This window comes from Plutella xylostella, chromosome 21 (assembly GCF_932276165.1).
Source record: "Plutella xylostella chromosome 21, ilPluXylo3.1, whole genome shotgun sequence".
Lineage (NCBI taxonomy): Eukaryota > Metazoa > Arthropoda > Insecta > Lepidoptera > Plutellidae > Plutella > Plutella xylostella.
In genome coordinates this window covers 1,313,616-1,326,252 of record NC_064001.1, presented here as the reverse complement: position 1 = coordinate 1,326,252, position 12,637 = coordinate 1,313,616, and the positions used below count along the sequence as shown (strand labels likewise).

General features: G+C 36.5%; 1 protein-coding gene across 2 annotated transcripts in view; it reads left to right on the top strand.

The window, feature by feature from the left end:
* The first annotated feature begins 3,230 nt into the window (after positions 1 to 3,230).
* The window catches only part of LOC105385391 (microtubule-associated protein futsch), a 127,299-nt gene continuing 117,892 nt past the window's right edge, over positions 3,231 to 12,637 (top strand). For both annotated transcript variants that reach the window (XM_048628477.1, XM_048628476.1), the window contains exon 1: positions 3,231 to 3,463. In XM_048628477.1, the coding sequence (XP_048484434.1) occupies positions 3,307 to 3,463 (157 nt within the window). In that variant the 5' untranslated portion in view covers positions 3,231 to 3,306. The remainder of the gene's footprint in view (positions 3,464 to 12,637) is intronic.

The following is a 12,637-nucleotide window of genomic DNA, read 5'->3' as shown; positions in this document are numbered from 1 at the left end:
CACCTTTTGTATATTTTTCATCCTATAGTGTGCAAGAATTAAATAAATAAGTAACTACTTACTTCGTTGAAGTCAAAACTACAACAACCCTTCGTTTCACTTCAAATCAGAAATCAGTACCCGTATCATGAAAATTCGAGCTAACGAATAGAATCGAATGCGAGTGCGACTACTGTCAACTTGACAGCACTTTCGAACACTTTTTACCTTTCGAATGAGTTTCGAAAAGAATGACCACAGAGTACATAATATTATTCTGACAATGACCTATGGAATGATAGCTGTCAAACTTTCGCAAATCTATACACCGCCATTTTGTTGTTGACAGGTTGACAGCACTTTCGAATAGACTATCGAATAGAATATGCTGCGGTTTTTCGTAATACGGGTACAGAATTTGAAAATTCGCGAAAAAAAATATTCATTTTCCATCCATAGAAACTTTGTTTGTCACGTGACTTTTTACTATGGAAAATTACCATGCTGCACATGTAGGTTTCGGCTTAGTATACCCTTTTTGCAACACCCTGTATTTCAATATAAGTGACATAGCTATCTATGTGGCACAGAACCGGTCAGAATGGAAATTTACTCTTCGAGCCCTTCGAGACATATCTCTGATTAGGGATCTCAGGACTTAATGATGATGATGAATGTAATGAATGAATGGTGCCTAGTGAAAGGTAAACGAAGTTTTTTTTAAATCTAAACTTTGAGCATCTGAAAAACCATGTAGTAGTCAAGGAAAACAGCTGGGAAAAACTCACCGCATCTAGATAATAACTGAAAACTTTATAACATTAACAAACATTAAAATAAAATACAAAAAATATACATACTCGATTTCTTGCGTTTATTGCCATAAAACCGTAATAAATAAGAGATACTTATAGAATAATATAGACCCTTATCGCCGCAACAACAAAACTTAGCTCGGTTCCTTATAAATCATCGTATCGAGAATAACTTGTAAGAAACTTCATAATTGAGACTAGTTTCGCTTGATTGCTCTCTCAATAATTCACGAATTCGGGAAAATGGAGCCCTACTTTGAGTGCTCGAGAACTTTGTAGCAAAGTAAGTACATCTACTGATCGAAAAATATATCTGAAATTTTCCCCCATTGAAGTCATTCCAGTTTAGTTAATTCAGCAGGTAGCAGGTAGAAAAGCCACTTTTGCCTAGCAGTGCCTATGTCACCTCATTTTTTAAGAAATAGGATTCTCACTGATTTCTACGAAACTCCTTGCAGAAAACTTTTTAAGGCGATGCCAAACTCATTGCTCAGCTGCTGCAGAAAAGCTAAGGGGTCACTTTATATGACGAAAAACTAAGTTTCAGAGCGGTGCTGCGCGAGCCGCGACTCTATCTCGTTATATTCAAAGTGCCGATTGCACGACAACTCTCTTTCGTTCGTTTTTCGTCAGTGTAGAGTAATCCCGAGCCGTAACTCCGCGATAAATTACGATGCACTTACTCACTTGGCTCTTCCTTGCATTAATTCCGTGTGCATTTTTCAGCACGAGTAAAAGGGGTATTTTGTAAAGTCCTGTTAGCACGTTGGAATAAGGTTGGAATGAACTAATTTAGGTAATTTCCGCACTGGGCCAGCGTGGTGGACTAGGCTTAAAACCCTTCCCTGGAAGGAGAGCCATGCTCCAGAAGTGGGGACGTGATGGGTCGTGAATGTTGTGGTGATACTGGAAATAATGGACTTAGCTGATGTTCAGCCTATTTTATGATAGGACATGTTATAAGACCTACACACTGCGCAAAAGATCAGTACAATTAGTCATGTGATTTTTGTACAAACTATGATATACAATACAATACAATACAATACACTTTATTTGCACCAAGAACAAAAATTACAAAAAAAAACCAAAATTTAAAAATAAAACAGTACAAAGAGGCGGCCTTATTGCTTATAGCAATCTCTACCAGACAACCTTTGGATGGAAGTGGATATAGGTAGGCGACACTATTGTTCATAGCAAGCTACCATAAATCATTAGGTACAGGAAGCGAATGACTCAAATTACCCTAAAAATACATTCGAATCTTATGAGGTTATGAGTTTTCCGAAATTCGTGGCTACAAACTACAGACAATACACAGAAGTAATAATACTTATTACACTGCATAATTGGTCCGAGATTCGCATGTGAATTTCAATTCATATTCCACAACTACGTTAATAATAGGGATTATTTCAGGTTTTCAGCCGTAATGCTGTCTTCGCCATTGCCGACCACAGCTTTCAGCGGTATTTTTATTAGTCCTGAAAAAAGGTGTTGTATTCCAGTGAGTTATTTAGGTACACAGAAACCTATATTCTACCTATGAAACATGTATATGTTTAGTACTATAAGTATCCGTTCTAAATAAAACAAAATATGCCATTGTCTGAAGTAATGTGTTTGGGTACATATACCTAATACTAATATTTACAATAAAGTAAAGATGCCAAATTATTGATATTCTTATAAAAATCATCTCATCGCATCGCATAGGGTGCAAGAAAGAAGCCTCATCGAGTGACATAGGTACCACACCTGTTTTAGGTAGATGTCCAGCGAAGGAAGGAAGTACGTACCTGATGCCAGTCTGACCGGCTAATCCTTTCACCGTGGCGACAAATCCTGCCTGATGTGCACACGAAGACACGATTAGAAGATAATAATAGTGTCTCTAAATACTTATGTCATAATGCGGGATAAGGTAAACGTCTAAAAAAACTCTACGGCATCTTATGGCGTCAAATTCTTCAATGACTTCATGCAAACCCCCAATCCAACATAAGAAATCTAGAGGGCCTATTATATCAGAATCGATACCAGTTCTGTAACTGTTACCAGCATTACAGTTCGTGACAACATCGAGCTCGCATTCTGTAAACACGTTCAGATTGAGCCGTCGTGCCGCGCCGCGCGGAATCAGGCGCCACCATTAATAATCATTATCGATCATCCCAATTTTTTCCAAACAGCTGACATGGCTCGAGGTTATTCTGCCGGCTTGTTTAGACGCAATGCAGCTCACGTGTGCGCCGAGCAGCCTTACAGACGTTCACGCCCCATATGCCCCATCTTCCTCCACCTTGCGGAGTGTTCACAAGCGTGAGGGAGAAAGGAAATGGAAGTCAGTTGGTAGGATTTGACGCCGGCGCGTCTGGGAGTCGCGCAGCGCGGCGCGGTCGATGCGAGTGCGCGCGCACGCCGCCGCCTCCGCCGGGCCGGTGCCATTCCGTGCCGTGGTCTCGAGTCGATCGGTCGTGTCGTGGGTACTGCCAGTGTGCCCGGTCCGATGGACCACGACGAGGAGCGCTCGCTGTCGCTCGGCACGGAGCTGTCGGCGTCCGTGCCGCCGCCGAGCCCGCTCACCGGCTGCTACCTGCTCGCGGTCATCGGGGAGCCCCACACCGCGCAGCACAAGGAGATCATCCTACAGCGACTTGTCAAAGGTGAGTCAGCTGGCGGTGACAGCCGGCTTTTGTTTTTTAAGCCGGGTGGGTGGTTTTCAGCTTTTCAGTGTGTTGCAAGTTGGGATTGTTTGTGAGTTGACAGTGACGATATAATGTTTTATTTATAACAATGTATGTACTTACTTAAAAGAAAAATTAAGCCGGTGTCGGAAAAAATCGTGTTGAGATTTCCGATTGGGAAAAAAAATATCGTACTTAACCGATTTCTTTGCACCATAATCTGCCGTAGTCAGAGTCGCTAAATCTAAGAAGTTGTTAGAACAAGATGAAAACCGGCGTTTCGCCGCATGCCACCGCGCTATCTCCGGGTGTCCACGCGATGTCAGCGGCGCCTCGGCGGACAGTGAGTGACAAAGGATCGATAAAAGAAGTCACCAAAAAAGTTTTCTTTTGTCTATTTTCCTATTACGTCACCCACCCGTGACCGTGTTAGAAAAAGTGGACTCGCAAGTGACGTAACGGACATAACTATGTAGTTAATAGAACGTAAGCGATATAACTCGTTGCTTATTGTCAGGTTAACGTTTTAATTAAAATTATAAAATACTTATGACCGAAAAAACTAAATAATTTTTCATCACGGAATTTCCTTCCGCAAAAGTTAAGCCAGTGTGTGCATAATCAATTAGGTATCCGATATTCGTAATCAACGAAATATTTACTAGTTTGGAGAAGTAATCTGTTACACTTTCCCGATAATTGCTATCATTAATCGCAACCGAACATGCTATTTGTGTAAAAACCGGCTAACATGGTTTTTTAATTAGCTAAGTATGTAAACAGTAAATAACTCGCATACATAGCAAAAAGCGCCGGCCGGTATAACACGAGCATGGCTAATATAATACATATTTTATTTTTATGTATAGTTAGGTAGGTACATTACGACAATGCTAACTTTGCTACGAGTAAAATATGTACTCGTATTTTTTTCCGTTAACTGCAAGGCGTAAATTAATGAAGAAAGAAGACTATGAAGTACCGGTTATCTTTTTAAGTCACATGTGATTTAGGAATGGTAACTTAGAAGTGACGCAGCGCCGCCGCCGCCGCCGCCGGCAATATAACAAATTAACAACACTATCCTTCGAATCATAATCAAGCAGTATTTCAACAAAAACCATCGAAACTACACGATTAGTAAGCAGATAACATGGCAAAAACCTCATCGCTCTTTCTATCCATATCATCAGCCCAAAGTATTAGTACAGTTAATCGCAAGCTGCTGGAGGCATAGACCTCTTCCTATGAGTGTCAAAACACTCTGTCTTCGTCCGTCCTCATCCAGCCGCTACCGGCTTCCTGTCTAAGATCGTCGCCAGGCCGGAGGGCGTCCCACGTCAAACGTCACCACCAGTTCTTCGGCCGGCTTACATCACCACTTTGTCTTGAAGATTTTAAGTGCTAAGTTACTTTGTTTATCTTATTGTTATTATGAATTCATACCATAATTATTTTACTACATTGAAGATATACGTCATCACCGACAGGAATCGGCAGGATGCACAAAGCTAAGTTAAGTTTGTGCGTTCTTGGCTTAAATAAAACACCGGCTAAAATTAAATGCGAACGGTATGCGTTTCTGTCTGATACGTGGGACTGATTTTATATTTGCACCATTTACACATACCGCCCTAAAGACAAAATAACGAATATAAAATTACGAACAATTTAAAAGTTCCAGTAAAAATAGCACCAAACTATTCGTAAACGGAGAAAGGCTAGCTTAATGACGCCGTCTGCAATACTGAAGTACATATAACAGCACATCATTTAACAAATATTAACAACTAGAAACGTAAATATTTTTATGACATTCTAATTCAAAGTTTCAAAAAAATTGGACCATTCTGGAACTTTTCATTGCTCGTGAGTGTATTATCATAGTTGACCTCCGGAAACAGATGACCATTATTGGTAACTTAGTTGACCATTATTAGTAACTAAGTTGACCATTATTGGTAACTAAGTTGACCATTATTGGTAACGGAAACGTTTCGGCATTGCGGTCGTGTCGCGTGCTGGCAGCCATGAGCCAGCCAATCACAACCATCGTTATTATTGTACAAATTACACAACAATAGTAGTTACTGCTTATGGTACAAGTTATAGTTTATTATGTAACCTCTAGCACGAAGAATGTGGAGTAGGAAAAATTATTAAAATAGGGGGTTCCAAGTTAAAGAGCATATCCGACAGATAGATACACAATTACACAACTCGTTATTCTGAATAACTTTTCTTGTGCGACTATTGTACAGCTAATAGTCTGTAGTCTAATATACAGACTAATTTATTCATGGGACGTAAGCCGATCCAAATCCAACAGCTTTGAATGAAAACCTGTAAATTCAAGACCTTGCTCTTCAAACTGAACTAGCTATCGACTGAAGGAATGTTTTCTACATGAAAATTTCAGTACTTTTTCCGTAGAATCATGTAATTGAAGCCTTACAAATCGGCAAAGGTCACACGGCCGGCCGTCGGCTATTCATTCTCGACCGTACAGCCTTCAGTATAGGCCTGAAAATTGGATGGAGGTAGATGAACTATACGATAAACTGCAGATGAGGCGTTGTCGGTATTATAATAATAGGAAAGCCATATGATCCAAGTCGGGCAATATTTGGTCTAAGTTATGCAACTCTGAATTTTGGTTTGGACGGGGATGATATAGCTTCCCTAATTCAATAAGGCTAGGTTTGGACTTTGTAGGTTGACTGACTTTTAGAAATATTAAATTGATGAATACTTGAATAAGCTATTAAATAATACGACGTTACGATTTATGGTATAATCGTATAAATTCCTCGGTCGAAATGATTTAGGTAGATTAAATGACAAAAAATAATCTCTACGGAGTAACTTATAACGTCACTCTTTTTAGTTTCGGTTTTGGCAACAATCCAATTATAAATTAATAGGCATTTAAGTATTTATGGAAGAACGTTTTTGTAAGTAAGCTTTTTCATGTTGAATTAATAAAAGTAATGGATGTCTGCTGTCTGGCCGCGCTCTACAATTTGCCGTAAATAACGTAATAGATTACAATCCTTAGCAAACTACCCTGTAATTTAATTTTAATGGCGTTGTCAGTCAGTTAATTATTTTTATGTTAGTATTTAATACATTATTTGTAACTTTATAATAAAATCAAGGTAGGTATACGGTATATGTCATGATTTACAAAAAAAACTTATTTACTTTACGCGCTAAAACATTAAACAATTGTAAATTTAGAATCATGATATCTATCCTCAGCGAATTATTCCGTCTGGCCAGTTCTATAGTTCCTCAGAATAAGGGGTTGGACACATGGCGTTTAAAAATCGATGGTGTAGTCGGGGCGTGCCGGTGAGTCAGCTGTGTGGACTTTGGCCTTTTTGGTAGTTTCTGTGTGGGAGTTGGCTGAAGGGGTGTTGAATCAATACCTCCTTTGTGCTAAAAATAAAAATATATTGGGGAATTTTACGCAGAGTGAAGGTGTGATTTGGAATTTCACAGGTCATTCTTGTTTATTATAAAAAACTTATGAATTATTATCTTAGTATGTAGATTCAGCTAATGACGACACGACTAGAAAACAATACTCTTTATTTTGCAACAATAAAGAAAATTTTGCAAATATACTTCTTGTAAATAAAATAGTAACAAAAGGTGGCCTTATTGCTTTAAGCAATCACTACCTGACAACATTTTTAATAATCATAACCAATAATATACTTGTAGATATGACAGAAAACATGCATGCAACTGCATAAAATACGATAACTTCTTAATTACTTCAAGAAACAGACAGTTTTATGGCGCTTCATACTCATAATAATATATTAGACAGTTAATGTGTGAAAGAAGCGGTGAAATATAATATAAACGTTATCTAGGAAGAACAATAAAAAACTAATTTGAATTTCATATTTAATAACCTAGCTATTTATAATACAACTCCAATGGTTTATAAAGAGTGTGCCACATAATTCAAAATGTATTGTATTTGTTTTAAACATATTCTCCCTCGCATAACCGATAACAACAGGTTTAATTTTTGCAACATCCATCAGACAAAACTGCATCCAAGACTGTCCGTAGGTATAACATATAAACTCTCATTGTTTTTGCAACATAATTTTACATGTCTGATTCACTTTCTCTTTTCATGCTTGTATGCAATTTCGTGATTCAAATTTTGGTTCTTAAGTATATCAAAGAGAGCTAAGCTACTTGAGTATAGGAACTAAGATAATAATTTATGCTAATTTTATGCACTATCTTGCGCACTAACTGAAATGTATCATAAAACTAGATAGGTACTCTAATAATTATAGTAATAGCATCTATAATACAATACAATAATAACTACTCTATATTTGCACCCAAACACAGAAATACAAAAAAAGTATACTTAAAAGGAAAAGCAGTACAAAAGGGCGACCTTATTGCTCATGCAGTCTCTACCAGACAACCACAATTCCAAGTTAAAAAGTGAGATGATACATCCGTCAACTTCACTGCAATATCAAGGGAAGTGGTATTGTCCATCATTCTGGACAGCGGAGAGAAAGTGGTCTAGTAATTAAGACAGCCACATACCGCCACTATCTGCATAGCTCAGACTCTATCGCTCGAGACATGGATGGATCGGAACTGTTTCCATTGGTTAGATCAGTTCCTACGTCTATTATGAATTTTTCTAATTTATGAAAACGAAAAAAGTTTACGTTTTCTTCTGTCAACCAGGTCTAGTACAGGTTTGATAGTTTGTCGAAAACTATAAACGTTTACGTTTTCTCGCATACTAAGTGGCGTCTCTAATGGAAACTATCATAAAACTTTTGACAGATAATGTATGCAGATGACAGGAGAAAACGTAAACTTTTTTCGTTTTCATAAATAGCGAAACCCGTACTAGTTCATCATTTAAATTATCTGTCAATATTTTCAATTTTTTCGCCAGAGGCTCGCCTTTGTATGCGAGAAAACGTAAACTTTCAGAGTTTTCGACATTCTATCAAACCTTACTGGTACGTGAAGGTTTAAAAATAAAAATAATATTTATGTAAGTATTAAAAATAATAAGAGTCCGAAAACGATAACTTAGCAACACCAACAAACGCAACACCAAAATAAGTTAGAGAGACTGACACTGGTACATTTTATTATTCTTAATGTATTACTAAGCTGCAAGTTAAATAAAACAAAACATCTATTAGCCATTGAAAATTTGCATTGTAACCTTAAAAGAAAATTATAATAGAATTCATTAATTCCAATCATACAGCAGCTGATTATGACAACATCCTTGTACGAAAGTTTCAGGTTCAATCAAAGTTTTGAGGCTGGGGTAAAGCTGCGTGATTAAATTATCTGGTTGTTAAATATACAAAAATAACACCGCATTTCTCATTTTTAAAGGTCGAAAGGTCAAGGTTATGAATAACGATGCTGTTGCCAACCTATTCAGGCTGTTGAAATGACCGCTGGGGCTGGGTACGTGTGTATTTAAATGGCACGTGCTCTACATTTTTGACGGTAGGTAATTTGCTCCACGCCAATAGTAACCTACTGCCCAAATGAGAATATTATACTAAATATAAATAGGTAAGTACATTATCATAATTAAAAAATTAATATTTTTTTTAAGCAGATTAATTTTAATTAAATTTTTAACAAAACAATAATTAAAATGATATGACGACTATCAATAATTATTTTAGTACAAATAATTATTCAATAACTTACAATGGAAACAGTGCCGGTAGTGTGACCAGGCGATGCGTGAAAAAGTGGACAGTTTTAATTGGTGACAACTCGACAGTCGCGTGAGACTAATTAATAAAGTCTATAACAGCCATTGACGCGAGTCTTGATTACGCAACCTTTTTTTACACCTAATCGGCTCATTATTTTGATCTCAACATACGTGCAGGCAAATTTTATCGATATTAGCACGTATGGCAGTGAGATTAAGTGTTTTCACATCGAAAGGTTTGTGTTATAAATTACATGATGCTATGGTTCATGTGAGATGGTATCGATAAGCCGGAAAATATACTTTTCTTAGACAAAAACTTGATGAAATTAACCTTGCGAAGCATGCAAACAAAGTGTTTTGTATTAATTTTAGTACCGTCAATAATTTAATTAATTTTTCTAAATTCAATTATTTGAATTAGGTCTATTATTAATAATTATAATTATAATACAGAAAGGTTACAACGATCATGAACATGAGTGCTGAGATAAAAAAATACATATTTATTTCGTTATAAAATATATTAGTTACAGCAGTTAAGGCTCTACACTACCAATAAAGGTTGTTATAAGCAATAATGACGCCTTTTTGTACCGTTTTATTTTTAAGTTCTAATGATGTATTTTTTGTTGTTGTTGCAAATAAAGTATATGGTATTAATTATGTTGTACCCTATACATACGGTGATGATGGTCACCCTACCTCATGCATGACTCAGTGCGCGTGCGCCGGTTTGCGCGCGAATTTAGACACAATTTAGCACCGGAAGTGGACAATGTGAGCGCTTCCGTAACGTGGGGGACCCGTAGGTGACAGCTTCAGCACGACCTACATTGGAGGTCCAAGTTCAAAACGCCTGTTGTTTCTTCAACTTTATTTGTTCAAGATTATAAAATGATACAACTAAACTATAATGTTTCATAATATTCAGTATAGTCTGAAAACAAATTTGAAGCTTATCTTAATTCTAACTTGCTACATGTCTACGAAAATTATACTTTTCTAGATTGGTGACATACCTATTTTCTTTAATTCTGCGTAAATCTTCCAAAGTTTTTGCTTGCGTGACCGAATCCGAAACAAAAATTTATGTGCCGTTGTAAATTTGGTCACGCCATCGCATAGGCGTCCGTACTAACTTACTCAAGATTATATTAATAAAAAGATTTTTGGTACCAATGGGTTTCACTTGTTTCTTGTACGTACCTATAGTTTATCGACCTCAGTTATGCAATAAACTATGCAAAAGCAATCTTGATTGTGATCGCAAAAAGTGCAAAAATTACGTGCTTGGATAGTTAGGCGAGAGTCAAGGTTGGCCTGGGCTTGGATTGCTCAATCATAGGTTGTTTTATATTAGTTTTTTACAATACTTTTGTAGCTAAATTGCCAACTAGGGTTGAACTACATAATATAAGTGGATCATCACAGCCAATAGGTAATCATTAGGACTCGAAACATAAATGTGAAAAATTTATGTTTTTATGGCATTAATATTATTTTAACAACAACACGTGCACTGAAAAAACAATACCGGAGAGCTGCCGGTATTCGAACCTGGGAACTGCAGCACTGCAACCAACGCTCTGATCACTAGTTAGTCCCCATTTTATAGCTTCAGTTACAATATAAAACTACAAGTCCCATCTGCTAACCGGCAGACATTTATTTAGTCATGCATAGCGCGCTCCGCTGCACATACCATCTTAATTAAGTTTTTCTTCTCCACCACTGTGTAAGTGGGTGATTGATTAAATTAATTGATTATACACCGGATTAGTTTATGGGGGCCCGGTCAGTTTATAAATCTTGGCCTTTTTATTGACTTGAAGTTTTTGCTGTATGCGCGCGGGCATAAAATGTTGCCCCCAGCGCTCTACTCTGTGCATAATTTTAAAAAAAACATGTGATTTACTTTTTCATTGCATCTAGCAGTCTGTCGGTTGCCCAGCGGAAGTGGAAGTGAAATGGCAATAGAGTTTAAATCTCAAACCTCTTGTACGTATTATCTATCCTGCTATCGCTTCATGGATTGTTTATCGACGTCTATAAACTTCTTTAATTTACTACAGGTCTCACCAATCGCATCGCTGTATTTAACGCGAATGGCGATATAATAGTGACTTTTACCTTCTTTCATATTTTATCTTAGTCGAGAAAGATAACGTTATATGGCGAGAGCTGAATATGATGTAAAATAATCTCATCTAAGTAGGTACTCTACTTTAGAATAATCGCTATAGCTCTAAATCTCTAGTTTGGAAGCTAAAATTAAATAAAAGAGTTAAGTTCAGCTAACAGCTCACAGCTTTATGATTATGACTCATAAAATCTATTTAACGTCTAGTCTAGACCCGAGCTAGTGCTCCAGTCGAGTGCTAATGGAGTAATGTGTCATATTTATAGCCAATTCTGTGACCTGATGAAGACTGTCACATGTGACCTCCGCCGAATGTCACTCAAGGTCATATCCTTTATCACGTGTATTTTTTTATTGGCTAGGGCTTTGGACTGTAACATCTACAGATAAAATCAGACATCTATAAAAAATATTATTATTTTCATTGACTGTGATAGTATCTAGTGTGCGCCATAGGAATAGGGTCTGTCCAACAAAATTTTTCAAAACTGCTTTCGTTAAAAAAATTTCAATGTTGCGTTGGCCCTAAGCTTTATAACAAAGTAAATGAAACTATCAATATTTATCACCTAAACTATCACGAATGTAAAAATGTATTAACGACATGGTTAAAATCATTAAATTATAACGAAACGGAAAACTTGTTTATATCTATGCAATAACATAACATAATACCTACTTTTTAACTAAACATACAATATAAATACCTAAATACCTAAAAATACAAAAAATAAATACCTACTCACACATTATCTTTCTTAAATTATTATTTTAATATTTATCTATCTTCCAAATTTTTCGAGGTTTACAGTTTACGTGGTCTAACCACACACCACTTTAGTAACAGATTAAACTCGCAAGCTACCCTCATTATAAATGTTATTAATTTATAAAATTTATGTTATCACCTTTGCAAATTTATTTAAGTCAATGGAAGGAACTAGTGCCTAAGACACAGGCTCTGCCTAGTTTAGGTGCTAGTAGTATTTAGTATCTTACTGTGTAGTTGTGTACCTATAGAATATTTTATTAGTGATATTATAATTTCTTGAAATGTAAAACTACTGAGTTTTATAATTAAGTCATTGTACCTTTATTAACTCAGTTAGGAAATAGATTAAGATACAAAAATGTAAACCTTTTAGTGCCAATAAAAACATTTATTTATTTATTTATTTAATTTCACCGTATTAACATTCAAAAAACCCTGCCATTCTTGCTCTTTATACTCCATAGAGGGTATTAAAAGGAGGTTGAAATG